The sequence below is a fragment of the Gopherus evgoodei genome, chromosome 3 (assembly GCF_007399415.2).
Source record: "Gopherus evgoodei ecotype Sinaloan lineage chromosome 3, rGopEvg1_v1.p, whole genome shotgun sequence".
In the NCBI taxonomy this organism is placed as follows: Eukaryota; Metazoa; Chordata; order Testudines; family Testudinidae; genus Gopherus; species Gopherus evgoodei.
The window spans coordinates 9,432,620-9,460,463 of NC_044324.1; the positions used below are offsets into that span (position 1 = coordinate 9,432,620).

The window sequence follows — 27,844 nt, forward strand, 5'->3', positions numbered from 1 at the left end:
CTGGGCAGAGCAGAGGCTCGGGGCTGGGGCATCTCCATCTCTGGTGCCGAGCGCTGCAGGCCTGGTGCTCAGTCCCGGGGGTCCTGGCACTGGCGGCAGGCGGCCATGTCCTCCAGGTACCGCTCCACCTGCACCGTGCACGAGACGAAGCCAAAGGTGCTCTGCAGCTGGGAGGTGGCTTCCTGCAGCACGTCTTCCATGTCCGCGCCGGCACCTGCAGGCAAAGGGGGCAGCCCAGCCCCCTGTGAGCGTCGCTTGGGAGGGGCCCGCAGGGACTATGTGCTGGGGGTGGGGCTTAAAGGGACCATCTGTCAGGGTGGGGCCTGCAGGGACCAGGTCCTGGGGGCGGGGCCTGCAGGAATCACACCGCGGGGGCAAGGCATGCAGGGAGCACATGTCAGGGTGGAACATGCAAGGACCCCATCCCTGGTGGGATGGGGGGCAGGGACCCCATTCTGATAGGGGGAGGGGTCAGGTGGGGGGGTGGCGGAGGACTCACCGACTGCCACGTGCACAGACACCATGTGGTGGCTGAGGGTCAAGGTCCAGAGGTGCAGGTTGTGGGCGTCCTTCACGTCCTTGACGGCCAGCAGTACGTCCTTCACTGCACTGAACTCTACACCCCGCGGCGCCCCTGCGGCCAAACAGGGAGGGTGAGCCTGGCAGCGGGGCAGCCCAGCTCCTGGGGGTTCAGCGGGCGGCTCCCTCAGCCTGGCAGGGCTCCCGCCCTGGCACAGGGGCTCCCCAGGGCTCTCTGGAGGGGACGCCAGAGCGGCATTTGAGCAGGCTGCAGAGGGAGGGGCCAGGCTGTCCTGGGATGGCCCCATGGAGCCTGTGAGGGTGGGGGCAGGAGATGAAGGGGAATCACTGGAACGGGCAGGCGGGGCGCTGTGGACATGGAGAGGACTGGGCTGGGCTCAAGGACTCGCTGGGCAGCCAGGACCTAGGGGCTGTCCCACCCCCCAGCAGAGCTAGGATGAGGTATGTCCCCCTGTCATAAACAGATAAGTAAGAGTTAATAGAACAGGAGTACTTCATGTCTCTTTTGCCTGGAAAGGGTTAACAAGATCAGTGAGCCTGGCTGTCACCTGACCAGAGGACCAATCAGGGGACAGGAAACTTTCAAATCTTGAGGGAAGGAAGTTTGTGTGTGTGCTGTTAGAATTTGGTTGTTGTTCTCTCTGGGTTCTGAGAGTGACCAGACGTGCAACCAGGTTTCTCTCCAATCTCCCTGATACAGGTTCTTATAGATTCAAAATAGTAAGTACTAGGTGATAAGGCGAGTTAGGCTTATGTTTGTTTTCTTTATTTGCAAATGTGTATTTGGCTGGAAGGAGTTCAAATTTGTATTTTGCTGAAAGGATTTTAATTTGTACTTGTATACTTAGGCTGGGAGGGTATTCCCAGTGTCTATAGCTGAAAGACCCTCTAACATATTCCATCTTAAATGTACAAAGATAATTTTTACTGTTTTTTCTTTCTTTAATTAAAAGCTTTTCTTGGTTAAGAACCTGAGTGTTTTTTTATTCTGGTGAGAGACCCCAGGGGACGGGGTCTGGATCCACCAGGGAATTGGTGGGGAGAAAGGAGGGAAGTGGGAGAGAAAGGTTAATTTTCTCTCTGTGTTAGGATTACTCTCTCTCTCAGGGAGAGTCTGGGAGGGGGAGAGAGAAGGAGGGGGGGAAGGTGGATTTTCCTCTCTGTTTTAAGATTCAAGGAGTTTGAATCACAGTGATCTTCCAGGGTAGCCCAGGGAGGGGAAGCCTGGGAGAGGCAATGGTGAGGGAAAGGGTTTACTTTCCTTGTGTTAAGATCCAGAGGGTCTGGGTCTTGGGGGTCCCCGGGCAAGATTTTGGGGGGACCAGAGTGTACCAGGCACTGGAATTCCTGGTTGGTGGCAGCGCTACAGGTTCTAAGCTGGTAATTGAGCTTAGAGGAATTCATGCTGGGACCCCATCTTTTGGACGCTAAGGTTCAGAGTGGGGAATTGTACCATGACACCCCACGCCCCACCCCAAGCACTAGCAGGAGCATGCCAGGGCCAGGCTGCCCACGTCCCCCCACTGTCCAGCCAGGCGGTGGTGGGGTCCTCAGAACTCAGGCCAGACAGGTCCCACCAGCCAGAGTCCCTCATCTGTGACCCCTGCCCTGAGCCCAGGAACCTGCATTGAGCTAACACACAGGTGAGCAAACTAGGACCCGTGGGCCACATCCAGCCCGCGGAATGGTCCTGCCCGGCCCCTGAGCTCCTGGCCTGGGAGGCTTGCCCTGCCCCCTGCCCCACTGTCCCCCTCTCACACAGCCATGGGGTGGGAGGGGGTTGGATAAGGGGCAGAGGTGCCGGGGGGCAGTCAAGGGACAGGGAGCAGTTGGATGGGGATGGAGGTTTGGGGGGATGCGGTCAGGGGATGGGGAACAGGGGGCGGTTGGATAGGGCACAGGTTCTGGGGGAAGGCAGGGGACGGGGAACAGGGGAGTTAGATAGTGAGTGGGGTCCCGGGAGCGGTTAGGGGCAGGGGTCCTGGGAGGGGGTGGTCAGGGCACAAGGAATGGGGTGTGTGTGTGACATTATGAGTGTGATATAATATCTCATTGAAAGGTGACACGGCCAGAAAGAGTTAATTACCTCCCAGACTGACCTGACCCAGGGCCAAACTTTAGAGACTGGTTAGGAAGATCCGTAAATGAACAGAGCTTTGAAATGCAGCCGGCATTGTTAGAGGTAGAAGGGGCGGTGTTTGCTCAGGGCTTGGGATGTAACAAGCAAGGCTTGTGTATTGCTATGGCTTTGATTCAAAGATGAAAAAACGACCTCAAGAACTGAATTCAAGTCTGTCTGTATATTGATCTTTCAACCAACACTTTCTCTCTCTCTCTCTCTCTTTTCTTTTTAAATAAATTTTAGCTTAGTTAATAAGAATTGACTATTGCGTGTATTTTGGGTAAGATCTAAGTTATAATTGGACCTGGGTGAGTGGCTGATCCTTTGGGATTGGAAGAACCTTTTCTTCTGTATGATGAGATCAGATTATTCAGCAATCATCATCATGTCTGACGGGTATGTCTGGACGGAGGCCTGAGGCTGGGCACTTTAAGGGAACTGCCTTGTTTGGACTCTGAGTAACCAGTGAGGTGCTACAGAAGCTGTTCTGCGCTGGTTGGTAAATCTAAGTACTGGAATATCCACCAGCGTCTGGGGTTTGTCTGCCCCGGTTTGTTTGCAGTTCACCCTGATTGAGTGACCCCAGCTGGCTCCTGCGGGCAGCACCGTCACAGGGGGGTTGGATGGGTGGGGGGTTCTGAAGGGGACAGTCAGAGGGTGGAGGTGTGTGTATAGGGGTCAGGGCAGTTAGGGGCAGAGAACAGAGGGGTTGGAGAGGGGGTGGAGGTCCCGGGAGGGGGCGGTCAGAGGACAAGGAGCAGGGGGGTGTTGGATGGGTTGAGGGTTCTGAGGGGGGCAGTCAGGAGGCAGGAAGTGGGAGGGGGAGGATACGGAGGAGAGACCATACTGTTTGGGGAGGCCCAGCCTTGCCTATCCGGCCCCTCCAAACAGTTGTGCAATCCCAATGTGGCCCTCAGGCCAAAAAGTTTGCCCACCCCTGGGCTACCACGTCAGTCTGAAAGGCAGCCAGGAGCCGGCGCAGTCACTGCTGCCCTGGGCTGTTTGGGCCTGTGGGTCACTGCCCTGGGTTTAACACATGGGCCCGCTGGCCAATGGACTGTCTGGCTTCAGTTTCCAGTCACTGGATTTTGCCAGCCCCCCAACCCTCGGTTTAGAAAGCCCCATAGCACCCAGGCATTTCTCCCCATGCTGGTGGGACACTTATGAACCCTATGTGTGCCTCAGTTTCCCTCCACACTTTGCATTGCTGCCCAGTGGTTGCAGCAGGGTTGCTGGCACTCGTGGGGCAGAGCAAGAGATGGGTTGTGTTATTGGGGGGGGGTGGGGCTGGGGGCCATTAAGGACTGTTGATGACACTGCCCAGAACATTCCCACCTAGCAAAGCCCCAGAAGAAGGAGATTTCCCACCCCCAGTTCTCGGCAGGGAAGCCAAGACAACACCCCAGCTCAAGAACAAAGGCTAAGATGTCAGGGCTAAGTGCTTCCCTCCACATAGACCCCAACCTCTCACCTGGGACTGAGAGAGACAGAGCCTGAAATGGAGTCCATAGCATCTTGGCTGGCCGACTGCACTGGCTTGGCCAACTGGACTATGGCTTAACCTTTGTTTCTCTTGCTAACTTAAGGACTTCCTGGTGTTGTGTCCAGGTGACTAATAAACCCTGCTCTGTTTGGAAAACACTGTGTGGTGTCATTGCAAAGCCTGGCCAGGGTGCATCAGTCCCTGAGGCGTGGAAAAATCTCTGACTGGGAGTCTATCTCAGCTGGACTTGCTGGACAGTCATCACTGCATGAAGCAGGAGTGCTGGAGCCCAGAGGCTCAGTGTGGGGCTGGGGACGTGGGCACCCATGGGAGCCTCCAAGAGCCTGTGCCAAGCTGGGGGTTGTTTCACTCCTGCGGCTCCGTGACAGCCTGACAGACTGCTGGGGGGTGGAGCACCAGAGGAGTGCTGGGTGGGGGGACTTGTTGGGGGCAAAAGGTGAGTGCTGGGGGGATGTTGGGGTGATTGCTGGGGGGCAGGATGTTGGGGTGATTGCTTGAGGGATGTTGGGGTGATTGCAGTTGGGGAGGATGTCGGAGTGATTGGTGGCAGGATGTCAGGGTGCTTCTGGGGGGAATGTTGGGGTGATTGCTGGGGGGCAGGATATTGGCGTGATTGCTGGCAGGATGTCAGGGTGGTGCTAAGGGGTAGGATGTTGGGTGATTGCTGGGTGGGATGTTGGGGTGATTGCAGTGGGGGAGAATGTCAGGGTGGTGCTGGGAGGAATGTTGGGGTGATGGGGTGATTGCTGGGGAGCAGGATGTTGGGATGATTGCAGTGGGGGAGGATGTTGGGGTGATTGCTGGCAGGATGTCGGGGGAGGCTGGGGGGAATGTCGGGATGATGTCAGGGTGGTGCTGTGGGGCAGGATGTCTGGTGATTGCTGGGGGGATGTTGGGGTGACTGCTGGGGGGCAGGATGTCGGGGTGATTGCAGTGGGGGAGGATGTCAGGGTGATTGCTGGGGGGATGTTGGGGTGACTGCTGTGGGGCAGGATGTCAGGGGGAGGCTGGAGGATGTTGAGGTGATGTTGGGGTGATTGCTGGGGTGATGTTGGGATGATTGCTGGGGGGCAGGATGTCAGGGTGATTGCTGGGGGAGAGGATGTCGGGGTGATTGCAGTGGGGGAGGATGTCAGGGGGAAGCTGGGGGGATGTTGAGGTGATGTTGGGGTGATTGCTGGGGTGATGTTGGGATGATTGCTGGGGGAGAGGATGTTGGGGTGATTGCTGGCAGGATGTAGGGGGAGGCTGGGGGATGTCAGGGAGGTGCTGGGGTGATTGCTGGGGGGCAGGATGTCGGGGTGATTGCAGTGGGGGAGGATGTCAGGGTGATTTCTAGGGGGATGTTGGGGTGATTGCTGTGGGGCAGGATGTCAGCGTGATTGCTGGGAGAGAGGATGTCAGAGTGATTGCTGGCAGGATGTAGGGGGGAGGCTGCGGGATGTCAGGGAGGTGCTGGGTGATTGCTGGGGGATGTTGGGGTGACTGCTGTGGGGCAGGATGTCAGGGGGAGGCTGGGGTGATGTTGGGGTGATTGCTGGGGGGCAGGATGTCAGAGTGATTGCTGGGGGGCAGGATGTCTGAGTGATGCTGCAGGAGGCGGGTTGTCAGGGTGGTGCCGGGATAGATCGGGCTGTTGGGGTGATGCTGGGGGACGGCTCTGAAGGGGGCAGGGGAGACTTGCTAGGGGCGCCCGAGAGGTGACCGGAGGCTGGGACAAGCACTGCTTTTGAGCGACACAGGGCTCAGCTGGGTGTGCCAAACAATGACACAGAACTACACCCATGCCCCAGCATCCTGCCTTGTCTCCTTCCCTTTGCATCTCAGAGCTGCCCCAAAGCCACCCCAGGCTTGGGCAGGTGACTGGAAACCCACCTGTGACACGGGGGAATTTTCTGTGCTCTTTTTATGATGTTTAGGTGTGCCTCGGTTTCCCCAGTACGTTGCATTGCTCCCCAGGGTCGGGCAGGGGTGGGGTTGGCTTGCAGGGTAGGCTACGAGCCCGAAGTGGGTGGACTGAACAGTCAGCCCGGAGCTGGGTGATCGAGGGGCCCAGAGACCTAGCGCCAGCTCCAGCGAGTCCTGGGTCAAGGCTCAGCAAGGGGCTGGGCAGAGAGGTGGGAGGGGGCCCCAGGGGAGCTCTCACCCGGGAACTGACTGAGGAAGGCAGTCGGAGACACAGCCCAACACGAAGTCCGTGACAGCTGCGCTGGGCGGCCCAGACTGGACTCGCTTTAACCTTCAACTCTCTGGCTACACTAAGGGCATCGTCTGCCGTGTGCCAAATAAACCACCTGTCTGCTCGCGCCGTGAGTGTCACTGCAAACACTGGGCCAGGGGCACTGAGCCCCCAGGGTCTGGCTCAGCTGGACTTGCTGCCCAGAGCTCCCGGGGTGGGGCAGGGGGGCTGCAGCCCCAGGGGCCCAGTCTTAGGAGGCGGGGAAGCCGCATGGCTCAACCTGGGGGAAGAGAGGGACCCTGGGGGGTCTGGATCACTGCAGGCTCCCCCCAGAGACTGTTCCCAGGCTGGGGCCTAGCCCGGCCCTGGGGGTCCCTGACAGGTGGTGGGAACGGTGGGGTGCTGAATGCACCAGTAGTGACGTGCGGCAGGAAAACAAGGGTAGGCAAAGGAAACAAGAAAATGGCGTGAAAGCACCTCCCTGAGAGGGACGGCGCAAGCCTGTGTGGGGAGAGACGTTGCGTGTGGGGAAGCTCAACAAGGGGCAGCTGGTTGCACGGCTGGAGGAACACAGTTGATCCGAGAAGCAGGTTTCAGGCCCAAGTGGGGTTCCCAGAGGGTCCCCGTCCAGCAGGGAGTCCTCACGGCCTGGTTCCCCAGCGATGGATGTGAAGTGCTGAGAGTTGGAGCAGCCTGTGAGATGCAGTGAAAACACGAGCAAGCAGGAGAGGCAGCGAAAGTGAGAACGGGGGCTGGAGAAGCCGAGGGCGAGAGGACCCACTGAGGGGAAAGTGGGGAAAGGCCCCAGGATGCCAGTTCTAGGGGAGCCTAGAACCCAACTTGTTGCCCAGTTGGAGGAGGGGGGGGATATCGGTTCCCACCTCACTGCCTTTGAGGAGGCCTGTGATTGAACCAGGCTGACCCCGCGGGCCGGCTCCACGTCTCACCCCCTTGCTCAGTCCCGGAGCCATAGGGGAGCCCAGCCAGATGAGCCGAGCCAATACTGGGGACTAGGAACAGTTCAACCAGGCTCCACTGCTCAAGTCTGAATGGGCATCTGAGGCTTATGGGTACAGGTTTTGGGGTGTGCAGAAAATCCCAGGGGTGACCTACATGGAAGCCCCCCCTGCCCCCCGCTGGGAGGATCTCCCCACAAATGGGGTGGGGGGAGGGGTCACTGCACTGGAGGATTTGTGTAACCTGGCTGGGTCGGAACAACTCCAGGAGATGTGTCCCTACGAGCCTAGGCCGTGGGCAGGACGCCGAAGGGGCTGTGCCGCGCAGGCCGGTGGGCAGATCACTTTGGGGACAGTCAGTCTGGGGCTGGAGAGACCCGAAGGGGACGGGTCTAAGCCTGGGTGCTGGGAGAGGGACGTGGAGACGCCCCGGAAGTGGGACTGGGGGGAGCTGGATGTGGGCTGACTCCTCCAAGGGGCTCAGAACCCTGAGCTGTGATGTCTGTAGGAAAACAGGGCGTACGTGGGCATAAGTCCAGGGCTAGCGGAACAGAGGCCAGACAGAGCCCATGAGGGGTGAGCTGGGGAAGGCCCAGGGCACAGAGGCCCAGCCTGGAGCTCCGGCTCCGAGAGGGACAATGTGACTGACCTGTGGGGGAAGCAGCCACCCAGCCAGCTCCTCAGAGGCACCAGGGGGTGGCAGACAGGTGCTGATTGAGGGCATCACGAAAGAGGGTGGGGACCTGTCCCTCTCCACTGTTTAAAGACAGAGCTGATTAGGCTCCATAGAGAGAGAGTCTTTTGTTCTGTTAAGTGACCACTGCGGCTGAAATCACTGACAATCAGGTCTAAGTACTTAGACCAGCTGTGGGACGCTGTTTCTGTGGAAGAGACAGCCCAGACTGCACCAGCAGCGAGCGAGGTTCCCACACTGAGAGCTGAGCTGAAATCACTGAGAGCTGGTGGAACCTCAAGAGACCAACTCGCAGAGGTCACAGGGGCAGGTGGCAGCAGAAGGTGACTGTGCAGGGCCATTGGCAACAGAGCGGTGGAGTGAACAGTGACACAACAAACAGCCGTGGCCAGAGCGAACAGTGAGCAGCTGGAGGAACGGGCAAGGTGCCTTCTTGCCCTCCACCTGGGAGGTGAACTCATGTGAAAGCACCTCTGAACTCTGAGTCTCCACTGACCAAGGACAACACCCGTGAGCGTTAATGAGGCTGTTAAGAATGCTAGAGACACAACACACTTCATGAGAACAAACATGGCTGTGGCATCATACTTTCTATTTAAGCAAGAGATACCACACACTACAGACTGGAGGCCAATGTTAAGGGCATTGTCACTTGTTCATCCTGACGTTGAACACTGGTTCCGAACAAGAGCAGCAAATGCTCACTGTCTTTCTGCAAGAAACTCAACTGACAGTTGTGACAAAGTTCCTCCTCTAGCTTGGTGGGTCCTGCGCTTATTGGCAGATTTGCTCACCTCGGTGATATTCCCCACAGTCTGGATCAACTCCTCCTGTGTCTGATCAGGAGTTGGGAGGTTTGGGGGGAACCCGGGCCCACCCTCTACTCCGGGTTCCAGCCCAGGGCCATGTGGATTGTAGCTGTCTATAGTGCCTCCTGTAACAGCTGCATGACAGCTACAGCTCCCTGGGCTACTTCCCCATGGCCTCCTCCAAACACCTTCTTTATCCTCACCACAGGACCTTCCTCCTGGTGTCTGATAATGCTTGATTGTCTGATAATTCCTCAATCCTCCAGCAGCGCAGCCTCTCAGTCTCAGCTCCTTGTGCCTCTTGCTCCCAGCTCCTCACACGCGCTTCCCCCTCCCTGACTGGAGTGAGCTCCTTTTTAAACCCAGGTGCCCTGATTAGCCTGCCTTGATTGGCTGCAGGTGATCTAATCAGCCTGTCTGCTTTAATTGGTTCTAGCAGGTTCCTGATTACTCTAGTGCAGCCCCTGCTCTGGTCACTCAGGGAACAGAAAACTACTCAGCCAGTGACCAGTACATTTGCCCTCTACCAGACTCCTGCACCCCACTGGCCTGGGTCTGTCACATTGGCTAGAAGCATGTGGTGCAACAGTGAAAGACTCAGCAGCTGAAAAAGTGAAGAACTCTTTCACAGCATTCAGACAATGTGCGTACATGGCTGACAAATGCATCGATGCAAATGGGCATCAAGTCATTATGTACATTATCTTGATGTCAGGGGTAGGCCAGTAGATGCATTTCTAGATGTCAAGTTATAGAAGACACATCGGCTGCATCTGTGACAACCCACATCTTAGAAGAGTTAATTGGACCCCAGACAGATGGCTGCTTGTGCATTTGATGGAGCTGCAAACTTCTCTGGAAGACATGGTGGAGTCCAAGCTTTGCTCAGAGAAAAGTGTAACCCTAATCTCTCCTATACACACTGCAGAGGCCATCTACTCCAGCTAGCACTAGCACTGCAGAATCTTCAAAAGACATTACAAAAGCTATACATTTAATGTCTTCATTATATTATTTTTTCAGCAAGAGTCGAAAAAGACTGAATATCTTGGAAAATATAGAAGATACACTGGGACTGAAGTTCAAATTAGTCCAACCTGGGAAAACCCGCTGGCTTTCTCATGAGCGATCCTTGGCTGTTGTCTTAAAATTACTCCAGCCATTATTAGTGGCTTTGGAAAGTATCTACCAAGATGGGATGGATCTAAGGAGTGAGGCTGGTGGATTACTTTTGCTACTACGTTCAGAGAAGAGTATCACCGGTCTCTCTCTCTCTTGTAACTCTCCTGTTGAAACCACTTGGGTCATTATACAACACCATCCAGGCATCTGCTACAACCGTAGTAGGTCTTTGTCTAGCAAGAGACGCTACATTTGGATCAATCAGAGAGCTATCCATTGAACAAGTACTGGAAGAAGCAAAGACTTCAGTCCAGAAGTTGGCTAATGAAGGCATTTATACTGAATCCTTAAGTGACGAGGACAAGAAGTGTTTAAGACAACTGAAAAAGTGCACAGACTTGATTCTTAAACATCTACAACAGCGACTTCTAGATTCTACTCAACCTCTGCATAGCTTTTACGGATCCCTGTCCTAGAAAACCCCAACAGCTGAGCGGAGTGGGGCACTGCCAGCAATGGGGCTGCCATGTGATCAGGGCAGAATGGAGAATTTGAACACAGAGTGGAATATCATACCATGAACGAATGAAGATTTGACTTCAACTTATTTTTTATCATCACTAGTGGCTCAACCCGATCTTTGTGCTCTGTTTCCTTGGGTGAAAGAAGCAGGAATTCATCTCTTGCTACTCCCAGTCACAACAGCTACAGCTGAGCGTCTTTTTCATCAGTGAACAGAGTTTTGTGTTCTGAAAGAAGTCGCCTTCTGCCTGATCATGTGACTGGACTAAGGAGCAGATCAGTTGAAGGAAGGGAAGTACCGGACACACGAGTAGACACAAAGATGAAGACATTGCATCCAATTAACAGAGTTGTGCAAAATTATAACAAACCAAGAAGGACGTAGATGTCGTGCTCCATAGAAGACTTGAGCAGTGAACTTTAATTTGTGTGGTGATTTTAAAACACGAGTTACATCTAATAAAACGGTCATGAAACATTTTCAGTTTTTACTATGGTGCCAAAGAGCCCCACTTCACCCTCACGGTCTCACCCCCCATTGGCCCTGACACCCCCCCATAAATTCGAACCCCCCCTTTCAATTCCTGGGGAAAACACTGGCGCTGTCCCAGCTAGTGGCACCGCGACCACTGAGAGCTAGATTGAGTCTGTGCTACAGCCTGAGCTATGGGCCAGCTGGTGTTTAGCGCAGGCAGTAGAGGCTCATGCCCTAAGCTCCAGAGGTCCCCGATCAATCCCACTCACCGCCAGCCAGGGTCCGGCGGCGTTACGCCAACCCAGCCTGCCATCGCTGGGGAGCAGAGGCAGAGCTGAGCCCTGTGGGGGCTAAGAGCCCGGCTGAGCGCGGGGAGACCTGGGCAGGGCGAGGGCCAGACGGGTTTGCCCTGCCCAGGGGTGAGAGAGGCCCCAGTGAAGGGTGAGGCTGATGCTGGTAGACCTGGTACCACAACTGCAGGCATTAGCTAAGAACTGACAAACTCGCAGTTGGCGCCCTAGGCCGGCCCCCTGTAGGTGAGTGTGGCTCAGACTGACGAGAAGGTGAGGGTTTACTCCCTAACATGCAGCATGACTCTCCCTGGCGATGGTCGTTCTGACCATGTGATGCCAGCCACAGGAGCAGAGCCACCCAGGATGGTGCTCAAACTGCAAGTGGGCCATTATTAGCCAAAGTTTTGTTAATAGTCCCCTGTCCCCATGGAGAAGCGCAGCAGCCTCGGCCCACCGCTCTGCAGGCTGGAAGAGGGAAATAAAAATCATGGATGTGAAGATTTTTCATCTTGTCGCTGTCTGAGCCCTCACGGGGCCAGAGACACGAAACTGAAGCCTGAGGCCCTGGGGCTGCCCTGACCGCCCCTGTGAAGTGACAGCGCACTGCAGCGCTGCACTCGCTGGCTGGAACTTGGCACTTGATTAACAAACCTGCTGCTTGTTGATTCCAGGACTGGCTACAGGGGCTGACATTAGTGTAAGAGCCAGGGGGCCGATTGTCCCGGGGTAAGAGCTACCTGAATGGTGTCAGTGCCCACTGATCACTCCTGCAGTTTGTCGGTGGGCCAGGCAGGATGAGGAGCTCCAGGGCATGGCTAGGACTTCCTGGGGAGACGGGTGCAGAGCCCTAGAAGTTCGCATTTGTTACTGGCTTAGTGATCTCTAACTGCAAAGAATCCTGTGGCACCTTATAGACTAACAGACGTGTTGGAGCATGAGCTTTCGTGGGTGAATACCCACTTCATCAGACGCACCCACAAAAACTCATGCTCCAACACGTCTGTTAGTCTATCAGGTGCCACAGGATTCTTTGCTGCTTTTACAGATCCAGACTAACACGGCTACCCCTCTGATACTTGATCTCTAACTGTAGGCCCCGCCACCAGCTGGGGGGGTCTGCCCTGCTTTCACCAGCCTGCCCTAAGGGCAGCACTCACGGGCGTGAGCCACTCCAGGCAGCCTGACGCTGGGAACAGACACACCTGGGCAGCAAGCCACCAGGAACTAACCTCATTCGTATCAGAACCCAGTTAGACTTTTGGCTTTCGCAACATCCCCTGGCAAGGAGTTCCACAGGCTAACTGTGCGTTGTGTGAAGAAATACTGCCTTGTGTTTCTATTAAACCTGCTGCCTGTTAACTTCATTTGGTGACCCCTGGTTCTTGTGGTATGTGAAGAGGTAAATAACAGTTTCCATTTCACTTTCTCAGCAGGTGTCATGATTTTACAGACCTTTGTCATATCCCCCCTCAGTCATCTCTTTTCCAAGCTGAAAAGTCTCAGTCTTATTAATCTCTCCTCAGATGGCAGCTGTTCCAGACCCCCAATCATTTTTGTTGCCCTTTTCTGAACCTTTTCCAATTCTCATACATCTTTTTTTTAGATGGGGCAACCTGAGCTGCACGCAGTATTCAAGATGTGGATGTCCCATGGATTCACATAGTGGCATTATGTTATTTACTGCCTTATTATCTATCCCTTTCCTAATGGTTCCTAACATTCTGTTCCCTTTTTTGGCTGCTGCTGCACATTGTGTAGATCTTTTCAGAGAACTATCCAGGGGCGGCTCTAAGCATTTTGCCACCCCAAGCATGGCAGGCAGGAGGTCCCCAGTCCCGCGGATTCGGTGGCACGCCTACGGGAGGTCCGTTGAAGCCGTGGGACCAGCGGACCCTCCGCAGGCATGCCGCCGAAGGCAACCTGCTTGCCACCCTCATGGCGACCAGCACAGCGCCCCCCGTGGCTTGCCGGCCCAAGCACGCGCTTGGCGAGCTGGTGCCTGGAGCCGCCCCTGGAACTATCCATGATGATTCCAAGACCTTCCTTGAGTAGTAACAGCTAATTTAGACCCCATCATTTTATCTGTAGAGTTAGGATTATGCTTTCCAATGTGCATCACTTTGCATGTATTGTGACGCAGGAGGGAGCGGGGCAGACTGACCTGGGAACGTCGTCTAGTTTTACTGGGGCTTTCTGCATGGGGGAGGGGAGAGCAGGGGGTGACTTCAGGTGAGGGACGATACCTGAGCCTGTCACCTCGGCCAGGAGGGAGGTGGGGCCAGATGACATCTTTGCTCGGGAAGCTGGACAAAGGAAGAGAGCCGGCTGGAGAGGTTTTTAGTTTCAGTTTTGGGCTGGCTGGGAGGAGGCAGGGAACCCTGAGTCTAGGGTCTAAGCTCCTTGCCCCCCGGAGGGACCTGGCTGAGAGGTCCTGGTTGTACCTACAAGCCCTGCTTGGGACTGTGTTCCTGTCATCTTATAAATCTTCTATGTTACTGGCTGGCTGAGAGTCCCGGTGAATCGCAGGAAGTGGAGGGTGCAGGGCCCGGACTCCCCCACAGTCCGTGACATTTATCAACACTGAATTTCATCTGCCATTTTGTTGCCCAGTCACCCAGTTTAGTGAGATGCCTTTGTAACTCCAAAGCAGACTGCAAAGAGTGAACTATCTGGAGTAGTTTTGTATCACCTGCAAACTTTCCCACCTCACTGTTTCCCCGTTTCTCCAGATCTTTATGATATGTCCCTGGGGGACACCTCACTATTTACCTCTTTCCATTCTGAAAACTGACCATTTATTTCTACTTACTTTGCTTAAAAGCCTTTGGTGAGAGACCTTGTCAAAGGCTTTCTTAAAATCCAAGTACACTATATCCACTGGATCCCCCTTGTCCACATGCTTGTTGATCCCCTCCAAGAATTCTAGTAGAGTGGTGAGGCATGATTTTCCTTTACAAAACCATGTTGACTCTTCCCCAACAAATTATGGGTTCAAACTTCTCCAGGATGTTGGTTAAAGGGACCTACTTAATTCAGTTGTGATGGGGAAGGAGGAATTTTTTGTATTTTTTTTAAAAATGCTATGTGTGCCTCACTTTCTCCCATACTTTGCATTGCAACCCAGCAGGGACCCAGAGGGGTGATGGCTTAAGATGATCTGTTGGGGGGGGGTGGGTTGTGAGGAGGTCGGGGGGTGGGGGCAATCTGTCAGGGGGCAAGTTGTTGGGAGCAGATGAGCGGGTTGTGAGGAGGTCAGGGGGGTTGGGGTGATCTGTCGGAGGGCAGGTTGTGAGGAGGTCAGAGGGCAGGTTGTGGGGAGCAGATGAGCGGGTTGTGAGGAGGTCGGGGGGGTTGGGGCGATCTGTCGGAGGGCAGGTTGTGAGGAGGTCAGAGGGCAGGTTGTGGGGAGCAGATGAGCGGGTTGTGAGGAGGTCAGGGGGGTTGGGGTGATCTGTCGGAGGGCAGGTTGTGAGGAGGTCAGAGGGCAGGTTGTGGGGAGCAGATGAGCGGGTTGTGAGGAGGTCAGGGGGGTTGGGGTGATCTGTCGGAGGGCAGGTTGTGAGGAGGTCAGAGGGCAGGTTGTGGGGAGCAGATGAGCGGGTTGTGAGGAGGTCAGGGAGGTTGGGGCGATCTGTCGGAGGGCAGGTTGTGGGAAGCAGAGGAGCGGGTTGTGAGGAGGTCGGGGGGGTTGGGACGATCTGTCGGAGGGCAGGTTGTGGGGAGCAGATGAGCAGGTGTGAGGAGGTCGGAGGGCAGGTTGTGGCTGCCGTAGCTCAGAGTAATTCTGGTTTTTACAGCAGAGAATCTGCCCAGCTCCCTTTTTAGTGAGACCCTTTGCCAAGCAACCCTGCCCCTGTCCCCAGCCCCTGGCGCTGTCCTTGCCCCCAGCTCTGCTCCATGGCCCTGTCACCTGGCTTTGCACCCAGCCTCCCCTGCCCTGTGCCCCTTGCCCTGAGCCTGCCCCCGGCCCTGCCTCCTGCCCTTGCCCAGCAGTCGCAGCCTCTGCCCCCCACCCGAGCTCCCCGTGCCCCCAGCTCACCTTCCATGAGCACCCGGAAGACGTCCCTGAGGATGGAGACAGTGGAGCCCAGCACAAAGACGGAGAAGAGGAAGGTGCTGACGGGGTCTGCGATCTTGTACTGGGGCTGCAAGGGGCAGGGGAAGGGTTATGCCCAAGCAGCCAGTGCATCCCCAGAACCCCCCCAGAGAGGGGTCAGACCTAGGAGTGGAACCCAGGAGTCCCTGGCCCAGCCCCACTGTCCCCTCAGGCTGGCGGAGGGGGGCACCGAGGGAACGTGGCAGCAGAGGGCAGTGGGCAGAGCCCAGCATGGGGAGCTGGCATAGGGCTCTTCCTTGGGGCTGGGCACCAGGGTCCCAGGGAGGGGGCCTGTGGGGATCTCAGTGCATTTCCCCCAGGCAGATCCTGTTCCCCGCCAGCCCCGGGACAGGCAGGAGCTGCAGTGCAGGGTCACTGGCCTGCTGCCACATGGGACAGAGCATCTCCCACCGCAGGAGCTCAGGCCGAGGCAGGGAGCAGGGCACACGGGTGTCTGTGCACAGGCGAGCCCATGGGGGAGGGGGCAGGTGGGCCCCATAGAGGGCGGGACGTGGGAAGAGGGGCAGGGGCAGCGCAGGGAGGGCCATGGTTAGCTGGGCGCCGGGCGGCCGATAGTTAGCGGGGGTGGTGGCTGACGGAGGGAGGCGGTTAGCGGGGAAGGCGGCCGACAGAGGGAGGGAGGTGGTTAGCGGGGGCACCGGGCAGAGGGAGGTGGACGGAGGAAGGTGGTTAGCGGGGGCGCCGGGCACCAGACGGGGGGCACCAGAGGGAGGCGGTTAGTGGGGGCGCCGGGCAGAGGGAGAGAGGCAGGCGGTTAGCGGGGTGGTGGACGGAGGGAGGCGGTTAGCAGGGATGCCGGGGGACAGATGGGGGGGCGCCAGGCAGAGGGAGGCGGTTAGCGGGGGCGCCGGGCGACGGATGGGGGGTGCTGGGCAGAGGGAGGCGGTTAGCGGGGGCGCCAGGCAGAGGGAGAGAGGCAGGCGGTTAGCGGGGTGGTGGATGGAGGGAGGCGGTTAGCAGGGGTGCCGGGGGACAGATGGGGGGGCGCCAGGCAGAGGGAGGCGGTTAGCGGGGGCGCCGGACAGAGGGAGAGAGGCGGTTAGCGGGGGCGCCGGGGGACAGATGGGGGGGCGCCAGGCAGAGGGAGAGACACGGTTAGCGGGGGCGCCGGGCGACGGATGGGGGGTGCTGGGCAGAGGGAGGCGGCTAGCGGGGGCGCAGGGCAGAGGGAGAGACACGGTTAGCGGGGGCGCCGGGCACCAGACGGGGGGCGCCAGAGGGAGGCAGTTAGCGGGGGCGCAGGGCAGAGGGAGGGAGGCAGGCGGTTAGCGGGGTGGTGGACGGAGGGAGGCGGTTAGCAGGGGTGCCGGGGGACAGATGGGGGGGCGCCAGGCAGAGGGAGGCGGTTAGCGGGGGCGCCGGACAGAGAGAGAGAGGCGGTTAGTGGGGGTGCCGGGCGGCGCAGGGAGGGAGGTGGTTAGCGGGGGTGGTGGACGGAGGGAGGCAGTTAGCGGGGGCGACGGACGGGGGGCACCGGAGGGAGGGAGGCGGTTAGCGGGGGCGCCGGACAGAGGGAGAGAGGCGGTTAGCGGGGGCGCCGGGGGACAGATGGGGGGGCGCCAGGCAGAGGGAGAGACACGGTTAGCGGGGGCGCCGGGCGACGGATGGGGGGTGCTGGGCAGAGGGAGGCGGTTAGCGGGGGCGCAGGGCAGAGGGAGGGAGGCAGGCGGTTAGCGGGGTGGTGGACGGAGGGAGGCGGTTAGCAGGGGCGCCGGGGGACAGATGGGGGGGCGCCAGGCAGAGGGAGGCGGTTAGCGGGGGCGCCGGACAGAGAGAGAGAGGCGGTTAGTGGGGGTGCCGGGCGGCGCAGGGAGGGAGGTGGTTAGCGGGGGCGGTGGACGGAGGGAGGCAGTTAGCGGGGGCGACGGACGGGGGGCACCGGAGGGAGGGAGGCGGTTAGCGGGGCCGCCAGGCAGAGGGAGGTGGTTAGTGGGGGCAGTGGACGGGGGGCGCCAGGCAGAGGGAGGCGTTTAGCAGGGGCGCCTGGCAGAGGGAGGGAGGCGGTTAGCAGGGGCGCCAGGAGGCTGAGGCAGGGCCATGTTAGAACTGGTCTGGGGTTGTTCGTGCCGTACCTCCACGTAGATGACGGTGGCAGCTGTCAGCACCCCGAGGCTTTGCAGCAGGTCCCCCACCACATGCACGAAGGCGGCGCGCACGCTGGTGCTGCCGGGCAGGGGGCCCCCGGGGGGCACAGAGCAGCCAGGACTCTCCTCCATCTTCTCGTAGCCCCGGGTGTGGCCGCGGCCCGTGACCGACTGGTGCAGGATGTAGGCCATGCTGGAGGGAAGTGGGAAGCCTGAGTGGCCATGGGCAGACACAGAGCCCCGGGCCGCAGATCCCAGAGCCCCTCCCCCTGAAATGGGCAAGGTGGGTGGGCACTGACTGGGGGGCTGGGCAGAGGCAGGAACGGGTGAGGTGGGGAGGGGTGTAGCCCAGGGAGGCTGGGGGCAACATTCGGAGGGGGGGAGTCACCTGGGCAGGGTGGACAGTGATCAGGGCCAGGGAGCGGGGGGGGGAGCAACAGGCAGGCAGGGATCCAGGGAGGCTGGCAGGCAGGGATCCGGGGGGCAGGGGGCAAGGATCTGGGGGGCAGGGGGCAAGGATCTGGGGGGCCACGTACATGATGTTGACGCCCACGGCACAGGCGGAGGTAACCAGCATGGCACGTGCATCGATCTCGTAGTCGTTGCTGATGATGCGGGCTGAGGCCAGGTACACCAGGACTCCGGTCACGACCCAGATGGACAGCACCGAGGCCAAGGCACCCAGCATCTCTGCAGGCACGGGGCAGCAGTCAGCGCCGCCCGCAGCTATGGGGGCGGAGGGGAGTGGCCAGGAGCAGCCCAGCTGGGACCCATCCACATCCCTCAGGGAGGACAGTGTTAAAGACCTGCCTGCGGGGCCCGTTGCTGAAGGGACGCTGGCAATGTCTGTGGGCAGCCCACGCCTGCCTCAGTTTCCCTCTGTGCCTGGCACTGCTGTGGTGCCAAGGGCAGGAGACCGAGGGGCCACAGGGCAGCCTAGGGTCAGCCCAGGGGGTCGCTAGGCCTGGCTAGAACCAGTCCGTCAGGGAGGGTCCAGACAATGGGCACCCGAAGGCCTGGACCAGTGATCTGGCCACGGGAAGGCCTGAGCGTGGAGCCGGCACTGCAGGAGAAGGGCCATGGAGCAGAGGTGACAGGAGCCGGGACCAGAGCTGGGCTCAACAGAGACATGGCAGCTCTCACCAGCTGGGACTGACAGAGACAGAGACAGGAACCCGCACGCAGCTGCTGGGCTCCAGTGGCCCTGGCATTGGCCAGCAGGGACTTAACCCCGAATTCTCTGGGCCAAGCCAAGGGCCCCCCACGCCGTGCCCAGGGGCCTGAGACCGGCTCTGGGGAGAGGCTGCCTAGTGTCGCTGCAGGCACTGGTGGGCACAGGGTCTCTGCAGAGCGGCTGAGTCTCTCCTGGGCATTTGGCTCAGTGGGACTCGCTGGGCAGGGCAACGGAGCCCAGGGACTCGGGATTGGAGGCAGTGAGGCCGACTCTGAGGGGAGAACAGGACCCCTGGGGGTCTGGCACATAGATGGGGCACTTAGCCAGGGCAAAGCACAGACCCTGGGGGGATAGCAGGACCCCTGGGGGGCTGGCACATGGACGGGGCACTTAGCTGGGGTATAGCACAGACCCTGGGAGGAGAGCGAGACCCCTGGGGGGCTGGCACACGGACAGGGCACTTAGCCAGGGCAAAGCACCCTGGGAGGAGAGCAGAACCCCTAGGGGGCTGGCACATAGACAGGGAGCACTTAGCCAGGGCAAAGCACAGACCCTGGGGGGAGAGCAGGACCCCTGGGGGGAGAGCAGGACCCCTGGGGGGCTGACACACAGACAGGGCATAGCACAGACCTGGGGGAGAGCAGGACCCCTGGGGGGGGAGCTGGCACATGGATGGGACACTTAGCCAGGGCAAAGCACAGACCCTGGGGGGAGAGCGGGACCCCTAGGGGGAGAGCGGGACCCCTAGGGGGAGGCACATGGACAGGGAGCACTTAGCCAGGGCAAAGCACAGACTTGGGGGTCTGTGAAGCCTGTGTGGGGCAAGGCATCGTGGGTAACATGGTGTACCAAGGTGGCCAGCAGGGAGGATCTGCCTGTGGCCTGGGGGTGAGGCCTCTGCCCCCCTAGCTCCCCACGGGTCGAAGGGAGGGGGGACCTGCCCTGCTGGGCTCCCCAGGCTCAAGGAAATAAGCCCCCAGGTTGCCCCGGCATGGCAGGGGGGCGGGTGGGGGGGAAGGTCTGTGAGGGCAGCGAGCGCTGGGCTGGAGCCACGTCCTGGCGGGGCCCTTACCTGAGCGGTGCCAGCCGAAGGTCATGGTCTTGGTGGGCGGCCTGGCGGAGACCCACAGGGAGAAGAGGCTGACCGACATGCTGCCCACGTCTGCCAGCAGGTGGGCAGCATCAGTCATGATGGCCAGGCTGTGAGCCAGGTACCCGCCTGCAGTAGAGATTGGCCAGCTCAGTGCCAGGTGCTGGCAGGGCCCCCCCACAGTCCCCAGGCAGCACCTCTGCCCTCCGCTCTGGCCTGCGGGAGCTGGCTCCTTCCCCAGAGCGCTGGGCACTGACACAGCATCCCCTTGCACTGCCAGGGAGCCTGCCATGGCGGGCGGGGTCCAGCCAGGTGACTCCCATGAATGTGGGGACCTGGCAGCAGGTGAGGGGAGCTGCCCCATCCCACAGGGGCTGCACAAGGCCCACGCCAGGCACTTCTCTCCTGGCCCCCAGAGACCTGGGCTGCGCCTGCCAGCCAGCACACGAGCACGGTGCAGAGCAGGACGTCCCGCAGCACGGGCTGAGCAGAGCCAGGAACAAGCCGCTGGGGCCCCGCTGCCACCTTACCGACGACCTCGCCAATCATGAAGACGAAGCAGATGGCGCAGGCGATGCCCAGCTTCTGGCAGGCCTGCAGCTCCGCACGGCTCTGGCTGGGGGTGGGGGGGCTGCAGTGGCAGTGCCTGGCCAGGCGCCGCTCCAGCTCCAGGGATGGCGCCACGGGGCTGGTCTCCGGGGGCAGGCCGGGGAAGGACTCCCGGGAGCCTGTGAAGAGACTGAGACACAAGGTGGTCAGTGCAAAAGTCACTCCAGTTCCAACAACCCACGGGACACCTGGGACACCTCCTCACCCCCTGCCCTGCTGGGCTCAGAGCAGGGCTGGGAACCGGGACGGGAGGGGCTGTCACCGACCCGGCATCTGCCCTCATCTTTGGGGGCCCTGGCTCCACCCAGCTCTGCTGCTAGGTAGCAATGGAGTGAGTCCAGGGCACCTGCTTGGCTGGGGTCCCCCGACAGCCCAGGTGACTGGGCCTGCCACAGGCTGGGCAAAGCCCAAAGCAGCCCAGGCTCCTGGGAGAGGCTGTGGGTAAAGGAGGCTTGGCAAGTGGGAAACCTGGTGGCCCTGGGACATCAACCCAAGCCTGGATTCCCCAGGGGTGCCTAAAGCTGGAATACTTGGGGGGTGGCTGCTGGTCAGGTCTATGGGACAAGGATATGGGGTCAGGCTGGGATTGAAGGGCACCGGCAGAGCTGAGGGGAGCCCAGGGCAGGGTTAGCAGGGGCTGTGGGTCAGGGGAGGGGGCACCAGCAGAGCTGGGGATGGGGGGCCTGGATTGGGAGAGGGACACTGGCAGAGCTAGGTATGGGAGGCCTGGGTGGGGAGGGGGCTGTGGGTCAGAGGAGAGGGGCGCTGGCAGAGCTGGGGATGGGGGGCCCAGGTTGGGGGTGGCTGTGGGTCAGAGAGAGGGGCACCGGCAGAGCTGGGGATGGGGGACCTGGGTTGGGGGGGGCTGTGGGTCAGAGAGAGGGGCACCAGCAGAGCTGGGGATGGGGGACCTGGGTCGGGGGGGCTGTGGGTCAGGAGTGAGGGGCACTGGCAGAGCTGGGGATGGGGGGCCCAGGGAGAGGGGCACCAGCAGAGCTGGGGATGGAGGGCCCGAGTTGGGGAGCTGTGGGTCAGGGGAGAGGAGCACGGGCACAGCTGGGGATGGGGGGCCCGGGGCTGTGGGTCATGAGCAAGCAGCACTGCAGAATCAGAAGAGGGGCCTTGAGGCAGCCGCTCTCCCTCCCAGGAGCTGAGCCCTGCTCCCCTGAGAGCGGTTTGTTATTTCATGCCTCGGTACCCCCCAAATGGCTCCAGCGATAAAGCAGACGGTGATCCTGGCAGCAGAACAATGTGTCATGTCGCCGCGCTCCCCTCCCCCGCCCATCGCCCAACACTGCAGCCCTAGCTCCGCGTCCCTCCCCACCCCCAAAAACGCCCCATTCTCCCTCCCCCCGTGCCTGTCGCTGGCCGCTTGGGGGCTCGGGGCTCTGTCCTAGGGCTGGGGATCCAGTGGGGAGCCCACAGAGCTGCTATGGTGGTGCTGCTGGCACCCCCTGGGCTGGTTGGAGCTGGAGCAGGGCACCTGAGCCCCAGGCCAGAGCCAGAAGCCCTACAGGCAGGGCCCCACCCTGGCTGCTCAAGGTAGCTGTGGCCAGTGGGTAGAACCGTGGGGCCAGCAGTCCCTGAGGAGGCGCCTCCCATCCATCTAGGGGCTGCAGAGACCCTGCCAGCCTCTCGCTCAGGCCCCATGCGCTCGGCCCCAGCAGCCCCAGTGCAGACAACTGGCTGGGCCGATGCCTGCGCACCCACCGCCCTCAGCGTGTGGGCCCTGGAGTGTTCGCCCGAGAGCCCCTGCCCAAGCCCTGTGTCACAGGCTCCAGGCAGGGTTGCATCCCCAGCTGCGCCAGGCCCCACACTGATGCGATTCTCTCTGCCCAGCTGGGAGCTGGATGCAGCTTGTGGGGACTGGAGCATCCCTCCCCCCCCCCCGGGGGTCCCGGAGCAGGGCAGGCTCATCGGGCCAGGGTCTCTGAGCAGCGCAGCATTAGTGGCACCAGGGTAGCTGGCCCAGAGACAGGAACACGAGATCTAACCATGGGAGCCAGTCACAGTCAGGTCTCTTGACTCCCTCCCCACCACATCCCCACCCCTACTCTTTAAACCAGCACCTCCCAAAGCCTGGGCCATGCCTCAGGGCATAAAGGCCAAGGACAAGTGGGGCAGGTGGGGGCAGGTCCCTTCACTTCTCCTGGGTCTTTAGTCTCCAACTCTCCCTGAAAGGAGCCAGGTGTAAGAGAGGCAGCGCTGGTCTGAAAGCACAGCTCTGGGTGCCGAGCCCTGGCTCTCAGTAGCGGCTTGTGACAAAGTGGGAATTTTCTGTAATATGTTTATGAGTCCTGTACATGCCTCGGTTTCCCCTGTGTGCGGCACTGTTCCCCCGCGGGTGGGAGGTCTGGGGGCTCTGGGGCAGGTGAAGACACAGGTGTGGATGGCGCCTGGCGGCCTGGGCCCTTAGCTCCCATCTCCATGCAGCTCCTGAGAAGACAAGGGCAGATCCCATGGCCGGGATGTGGACACCTGGCGACCAGCGACCCAGAGAGACGTGGTCCTGCCTCTCCACAGGGGGCTGAGCCCCACCCCCCAGCTCGGGAACAAAGGCCTGGGGGTGAGGGGGTTAAGTGTGGGCTGTGGGGAGCAGTCGGGGGCACCCCAGGAGTCTGACAGGAGATCGGACAGACGGGGGGACAGAGCTTGACCCATGGGGGTCACTGCAGCTGGGCTGGGCTGTAACCATTAGTCAGTTCTCTGGACTGCCCGAGGAGCTGTCTGGGCCCTGCGCCAGGTGACCAATAAACCTGCCTGGTTTCACAGGGCTGGGTGAGTGTCCCTGCAGACACTGGGCAGGGGGCACTGATCACTGAGGAGAGGACACGTCTCCCCCAGGGTCTGTCCCAGACTCGCTGCCAGGAGCTGCCGGGGTGCAGCAAGCAGGCTGCAGGCTCAGGAGGTGGGGAGGCCACGTGGCTCACCCTGGGGGAAGAGTGAGACCCCGGGGGGGTGGGAATCAGGGTCACGGAAGCAGGGCCGGCTTTAGGCCGATTCGCCCGATTCCTGGGAATAGGCCCCGCACCTAAGAGGGCCCAGCACTTTAGGTGCCTTTTACATTTTTTTACTTACCCCGGCTGCAGTCTGCTCCGGGGTCTTCCATGGCCCCACTCCCCTGACCAAAGCGCTGGCAGAGCGCGGCTGCCCCACAGCCCCGCTCTCTCAGCCGGAGCTCCGGCCGGAGCGCGACGAGCCCCGCGGCCCTGGCTGGAGCTCCGGGCCCTTTAAATAGCCCCCAGAGCCCTGGGGTAGCAGGGGGCTCTGGGGGCTATTTAAAGGGCCAGGGCTACAGCTGCCTCTGCCACCCCGGTCCTTTAAATAGCCGCCGGAGCCCTGCCGCCCCCCTGCATTCCCCAAAGCTCCCACGGCTATTTAAAAAGTCCAGGGTGGGGTAGAAGCAGGGGAGCCCCGGGCCCTTTAAATAGCCCCTAGAGCCCTGGGATAGCGAGGGGCTTGGGGGCTTTTTAAAGGGCCGGGGCTCCAGCTGCCTCTGCTGCACCCCCTGCCTTGCCCACACCAGCACCGCCTCCGCTGCCTGCAGCCAGCTCTGCACCCCCTGCCCACAGCCAGCCCCTGCCAAACCCCCTGCCCTGTCTCCAGCCAACCCCTGCCCCACACCCCTGCCCGCACCAGCCCGCACTGCCCTGTCTCCAGCCAATCCCTGCTGCACCCCCCTGCCTGAAGCCAGCCAGTCCCATATTCCTGTCTCCAGCCTTGCCAACCTCTGCTGCACCCCCGTGGCCCTGCCTGAAGCCAGCCCCCTCCCACTCCCCTGTCTCCAGCCAGCCCCGCACCCCTTGCCCTGCCTGCAGCCAGACCCTACCTCCAGTCAGCCCCTGCCTCGAACCAGCCCCATGTCCACTGCTGCCCTGCAGTTCCCAGGCCAGTAACCTGCACATTTGCTTCTATGAGGGGGGCAGGAAACAGCGGGGACCCACACATGTGCACACCCCCAGGGAGTGGCGGGGACCCACACATGTGAAACGGCAGTCATTAATAACCAATCAACAGCATATATGATGCAATGTACATAATATACAATTTTATTATTTATATAGTTATGGAAAGTAAATAATACATGGAAGAAATGGAAGGCTTTTTTTAACACTTTTTTTTTTTTAAGTCATCCCTGCCAGGGCCCCGCCAAAAGTGTTTGAATTGGGTCCCACACTTCCTAAAGCCAGCCCTGCACGGAAAGCCCCTCCCAAAGACTGTTCCCAGGCTGGGCTGTAGCCCGGCCCTGGGGGTTAGTGACAGGGGCTCACACAGGTGCCAGCAATGATAGAGCCTGTCTTCGCTAGGAGTAGGGGGCATTCAGCAGCGCTGCTGTCCTGCCCCCCACTCCCCGTGGGGGGGGGCAGTGCTGACTCCCTGCACCACACGGCCCTGGGGCAGCCCCCAGGCTGCATGGCCTGGCTGTTTGCCCCCGGGGGCTCTGCATGGCTGTCAGAGGGGTGCCTACAGCAGGGGTCAGTCTCGCTTGTGCGGGTAACAGCAGCAGTGACGCTATGGCAGCAGGGACTAGGCGCCCCCGCAGCCCAGGCCCTGGCCATGTTCTCGGGCTCGTGGCCTACACTGGGGTCTGGCCCGCCATGCACTGTGCTAGCTAGTGCTACAGAGACAGGCTATTGCCCCCCTGCCCCTAGTCCCAGGGGACTGACCCATTGATCTCCCTATGCGGGGAATGAAGCGCAGCCCTCCCCCCGCCCTTCGCCTCCAGGGCTTATCTCTGTGCCCAGGCCCAGCAGGAACAGGAAGAGTGATGAGCCTGGCTGGGCTGGGAGGGGCGCTGGGAGCCGGCTATCTATCTATCTATCTATCTTGGTGCCCCCACCAAGGATTGAAATGCCCTGGCACCAGATGGCCATTGCCTCGCCCTTGGGGGGCGTGCAAGGGCCAGAGTCCACCCCACAGCCCAGGATTTCAGTGGCTCTTACCATGGGGGGCATTTGGGGCTCTTCTAGCAGCCAGGGAAGGTCTGTGCCAAAGGTCCCATGCCCTGAGGCTGCAGATCTTTCTGGCACTGCCAGCCAGGTGCACAGACGGGTACTGCTGACCGCCCAGTGCCCACCCCACTCTGCTCCTGCAATCCTGCCCCAGCAGACGCCTGCATCCCCAGCCACACGCCTGGCCTGCTCCGGGAGCTGTTAGCTCTTACCTTACTAGTTCCCTGGCTAAGGTCCCCCCCTTCCTCCCAGCACCCCTTACCCCGCCCCCAGCCCTGTGGAAGCTGCAGCTTGGTCTCTTTGCAGATACAGATGCAGCTTCTCAGGCCCTGGCCCCCAGCATGTGCCCGGTGCTTGCCAAGGCCCAGCTCCCACCCACCAGGATCCTGCTCTCAGTCCAGCACCAGGAGTCACGTGCGTTTGGTGCAGTGGCCCAGCAAAGCCAACCACAGCACTGAAGGTTAGAGCAGTGTTGTGCCCTGTGGTTACTGTGGCACGGGGGAGTCCCCTAGACACTCCTCAGCTCCTGCTGCACCCCCATTCTCCTGCTGCCTGCAGAGATCTCACAGAGCCCAATCACCTTTCCCGTTGGGGGGGGCTCTGACCCCTGCACCATGGCCTTCATATAGCCCTAAATTCCCCAGCCTGGGAGCCCCCCCAAAAAACCCCACATGCCAACAATCATTTACCATCGAGCATGGGGAAAGGGGGACCAAGGGACAGGTCCCCACAGACACCCACTGGGGGGAGCAAAGAGGTTGACCCTCCCCCCACATCACACACAGAGGGGCTGAGGAACAGACTCCCCCAGACACACACCGGGGGTGGTGGCAGAGGGACCAACACCCCCCCGACGCACACACGGGGGAGGGGGGGCAGAAGGACCCCACCCACTGCGCTCCTGGTCTCTGCAGGGAACAAGCCCTGGGCTCTGGGGTGGACCCAGCTCCTGTCTGAAGGGGGGGAGGGCTGCGGGGCTCCACTGGGAGGCGAAGGGGAGGCCCAGTGCGGGGGCGCAGCAGGGCGGGTCACAGGTTTCTTTCCCCTCGAGCGCTCCCCGTTCCCTGCCCTGGGGAAGGGTCACGTCCAGGGGCAGCATCGCCGTCTCCGCCCGATCTCTGGCAGAGCCGCGCCCGGACAGGCGGCCTCGATCGCCGAGTCCCTACAGCCCTGGCCCCGCGCCCCCCCGAGCCCAGCTCCCGGCGCTGTCTGGAGTAAGGGGGCAGCGGACGGAGCGGCGGGTGGGGGGATAGGACGGGGCTGGAGGACGAAGAGATGGAGGGGCTGGGGGTGGATGGCAGATGGAAGGGGGATGGATGGAGAAGGGATAGGAGGTGAAGGGAGGGGTGGATGGAGGGGGAATAGGAGGTGAAGGGACGGGCGTGGGATGGAGGGGCATGGAGGGGGGATAGGAGGTGAAGGGAGGGGTGGATGGAGGGGGGATAGGAGGTGAAGGGAGGGGTGGATGGAGGGGGGATAGGAGGTGAAGGGAGGGGTGGATGGAGGGGATGGATGGAGGGGGGATAGGAGGTGAAGGGAGGGGTGGATGGAGGGGGAATAGGAGGTGAAGGGACGGGCGTGGGATGGAGGGGCATGGAGGGGGGATAGGAGGTGAAGGGAGGGGTGGATGGAGGGGGGATAGGAGGTGAAGGGAGGGGTGGATGGAGGGGGGATAAGAGGTGAAGGGAGGGGTGGATGGAGGGGGGGATAGGAGGTGAAGGGACGGGCGTGGGATGGAGGGGCATGGAGGGGGGATAGGAGGTGAAGGGAGGGGGTGGATGGAGGGGATGGATGGAGGGGGGATAGGAGGTGGATGGAGGGGATGGATGGAGGGGGGATAGGAGGTGAAGGGAGGGGATGGATGGAGGGGGGATAGGAGGTGAAGGGAGGGGTGGATGGAGCGGGGATAGGAGGTGAAGGGATGGGCGCGGGATGGAGGGGCATGGAGGGGGGATAGGAGGTGAAGGGAGGGGGTGGATGGAGGGGGGATAGGAGGTGAAGGGACGGGCGTGGGATGGAGGGGCATGGAGGGGGGATAGGAGGTGAAGGGAGGGGATGGATGGAGGGGGGATAGGAGGTGAAGGGACGGGCATGGGATGGAGGGGCATGGAGGGGGCATAGGAGGTGAAGGGAGGGGTGGATGGAGGGGATGGATGGAGGGGGGATAGGAGGTGAAGGGAGGGGGTGGATGGAGGGGGGATAGGAGGTGAAGGGAGGGGGTGGATGGAGGGGGAATAGGAGGTGAAGGGAGGGGTGGATGGAGGGGGGATAGGAGGTGAAGGGACGGGCGTGGGATGGAGGGGCATGGAGGGGGCATAGGAGGTGAAGGGACGGGGGTGGGATGGAGGGGGGATAGGAGGTGAAAGGAGGGGTGGATGGAGGGGGATTTAAGGGGGGGTGGATGGAGGGGGATAGGAGGTGAAGGGAGCGGGGTGTGACGGAGGGAAGGATGGAGGGGCCCCGGGGGCTGGCTGCGGGCTGGATATCAGAAGGGCTGGCGGCTCCTTTACCTCTTGAGGCTCCTGGTGCCGGTGCTGCGGCTGCCCCGGGCGCTCACCAGCCGGGCGGTCTCCAGGTCCCCGGCCCCAGACGCGGGGTCCAT

General features: G+C 60.6%; 1 protein-coding gene across 1 annotated transcript; it reads right to left on the reverse strand.

The window, feature by feature from the left end:
- Positions 1-27,844, reverse strand: SLC30A3 (solute carrier family 30 member 3). The gene is made up of 8 exons (XM_030554345.1): positions 27,753-27,844; positions 20,212-20,420; positions 19,664-19,810; positions 17,954-18,107; positions 17,406-17,610; positions 15,256-15,361; positions 500-634; positions 1-214 (listed from the first exon to the last, which is right to left on the reverse strand). The coding sequence occupies exons 1-8, from the start codon at positions 27,842-27,844 to the stop codon at positions 69-71; spliced, it is 1,194 nt and encodes a 397-aa protein (XP_030410205.1). The 3' UTR covers positions 1-68.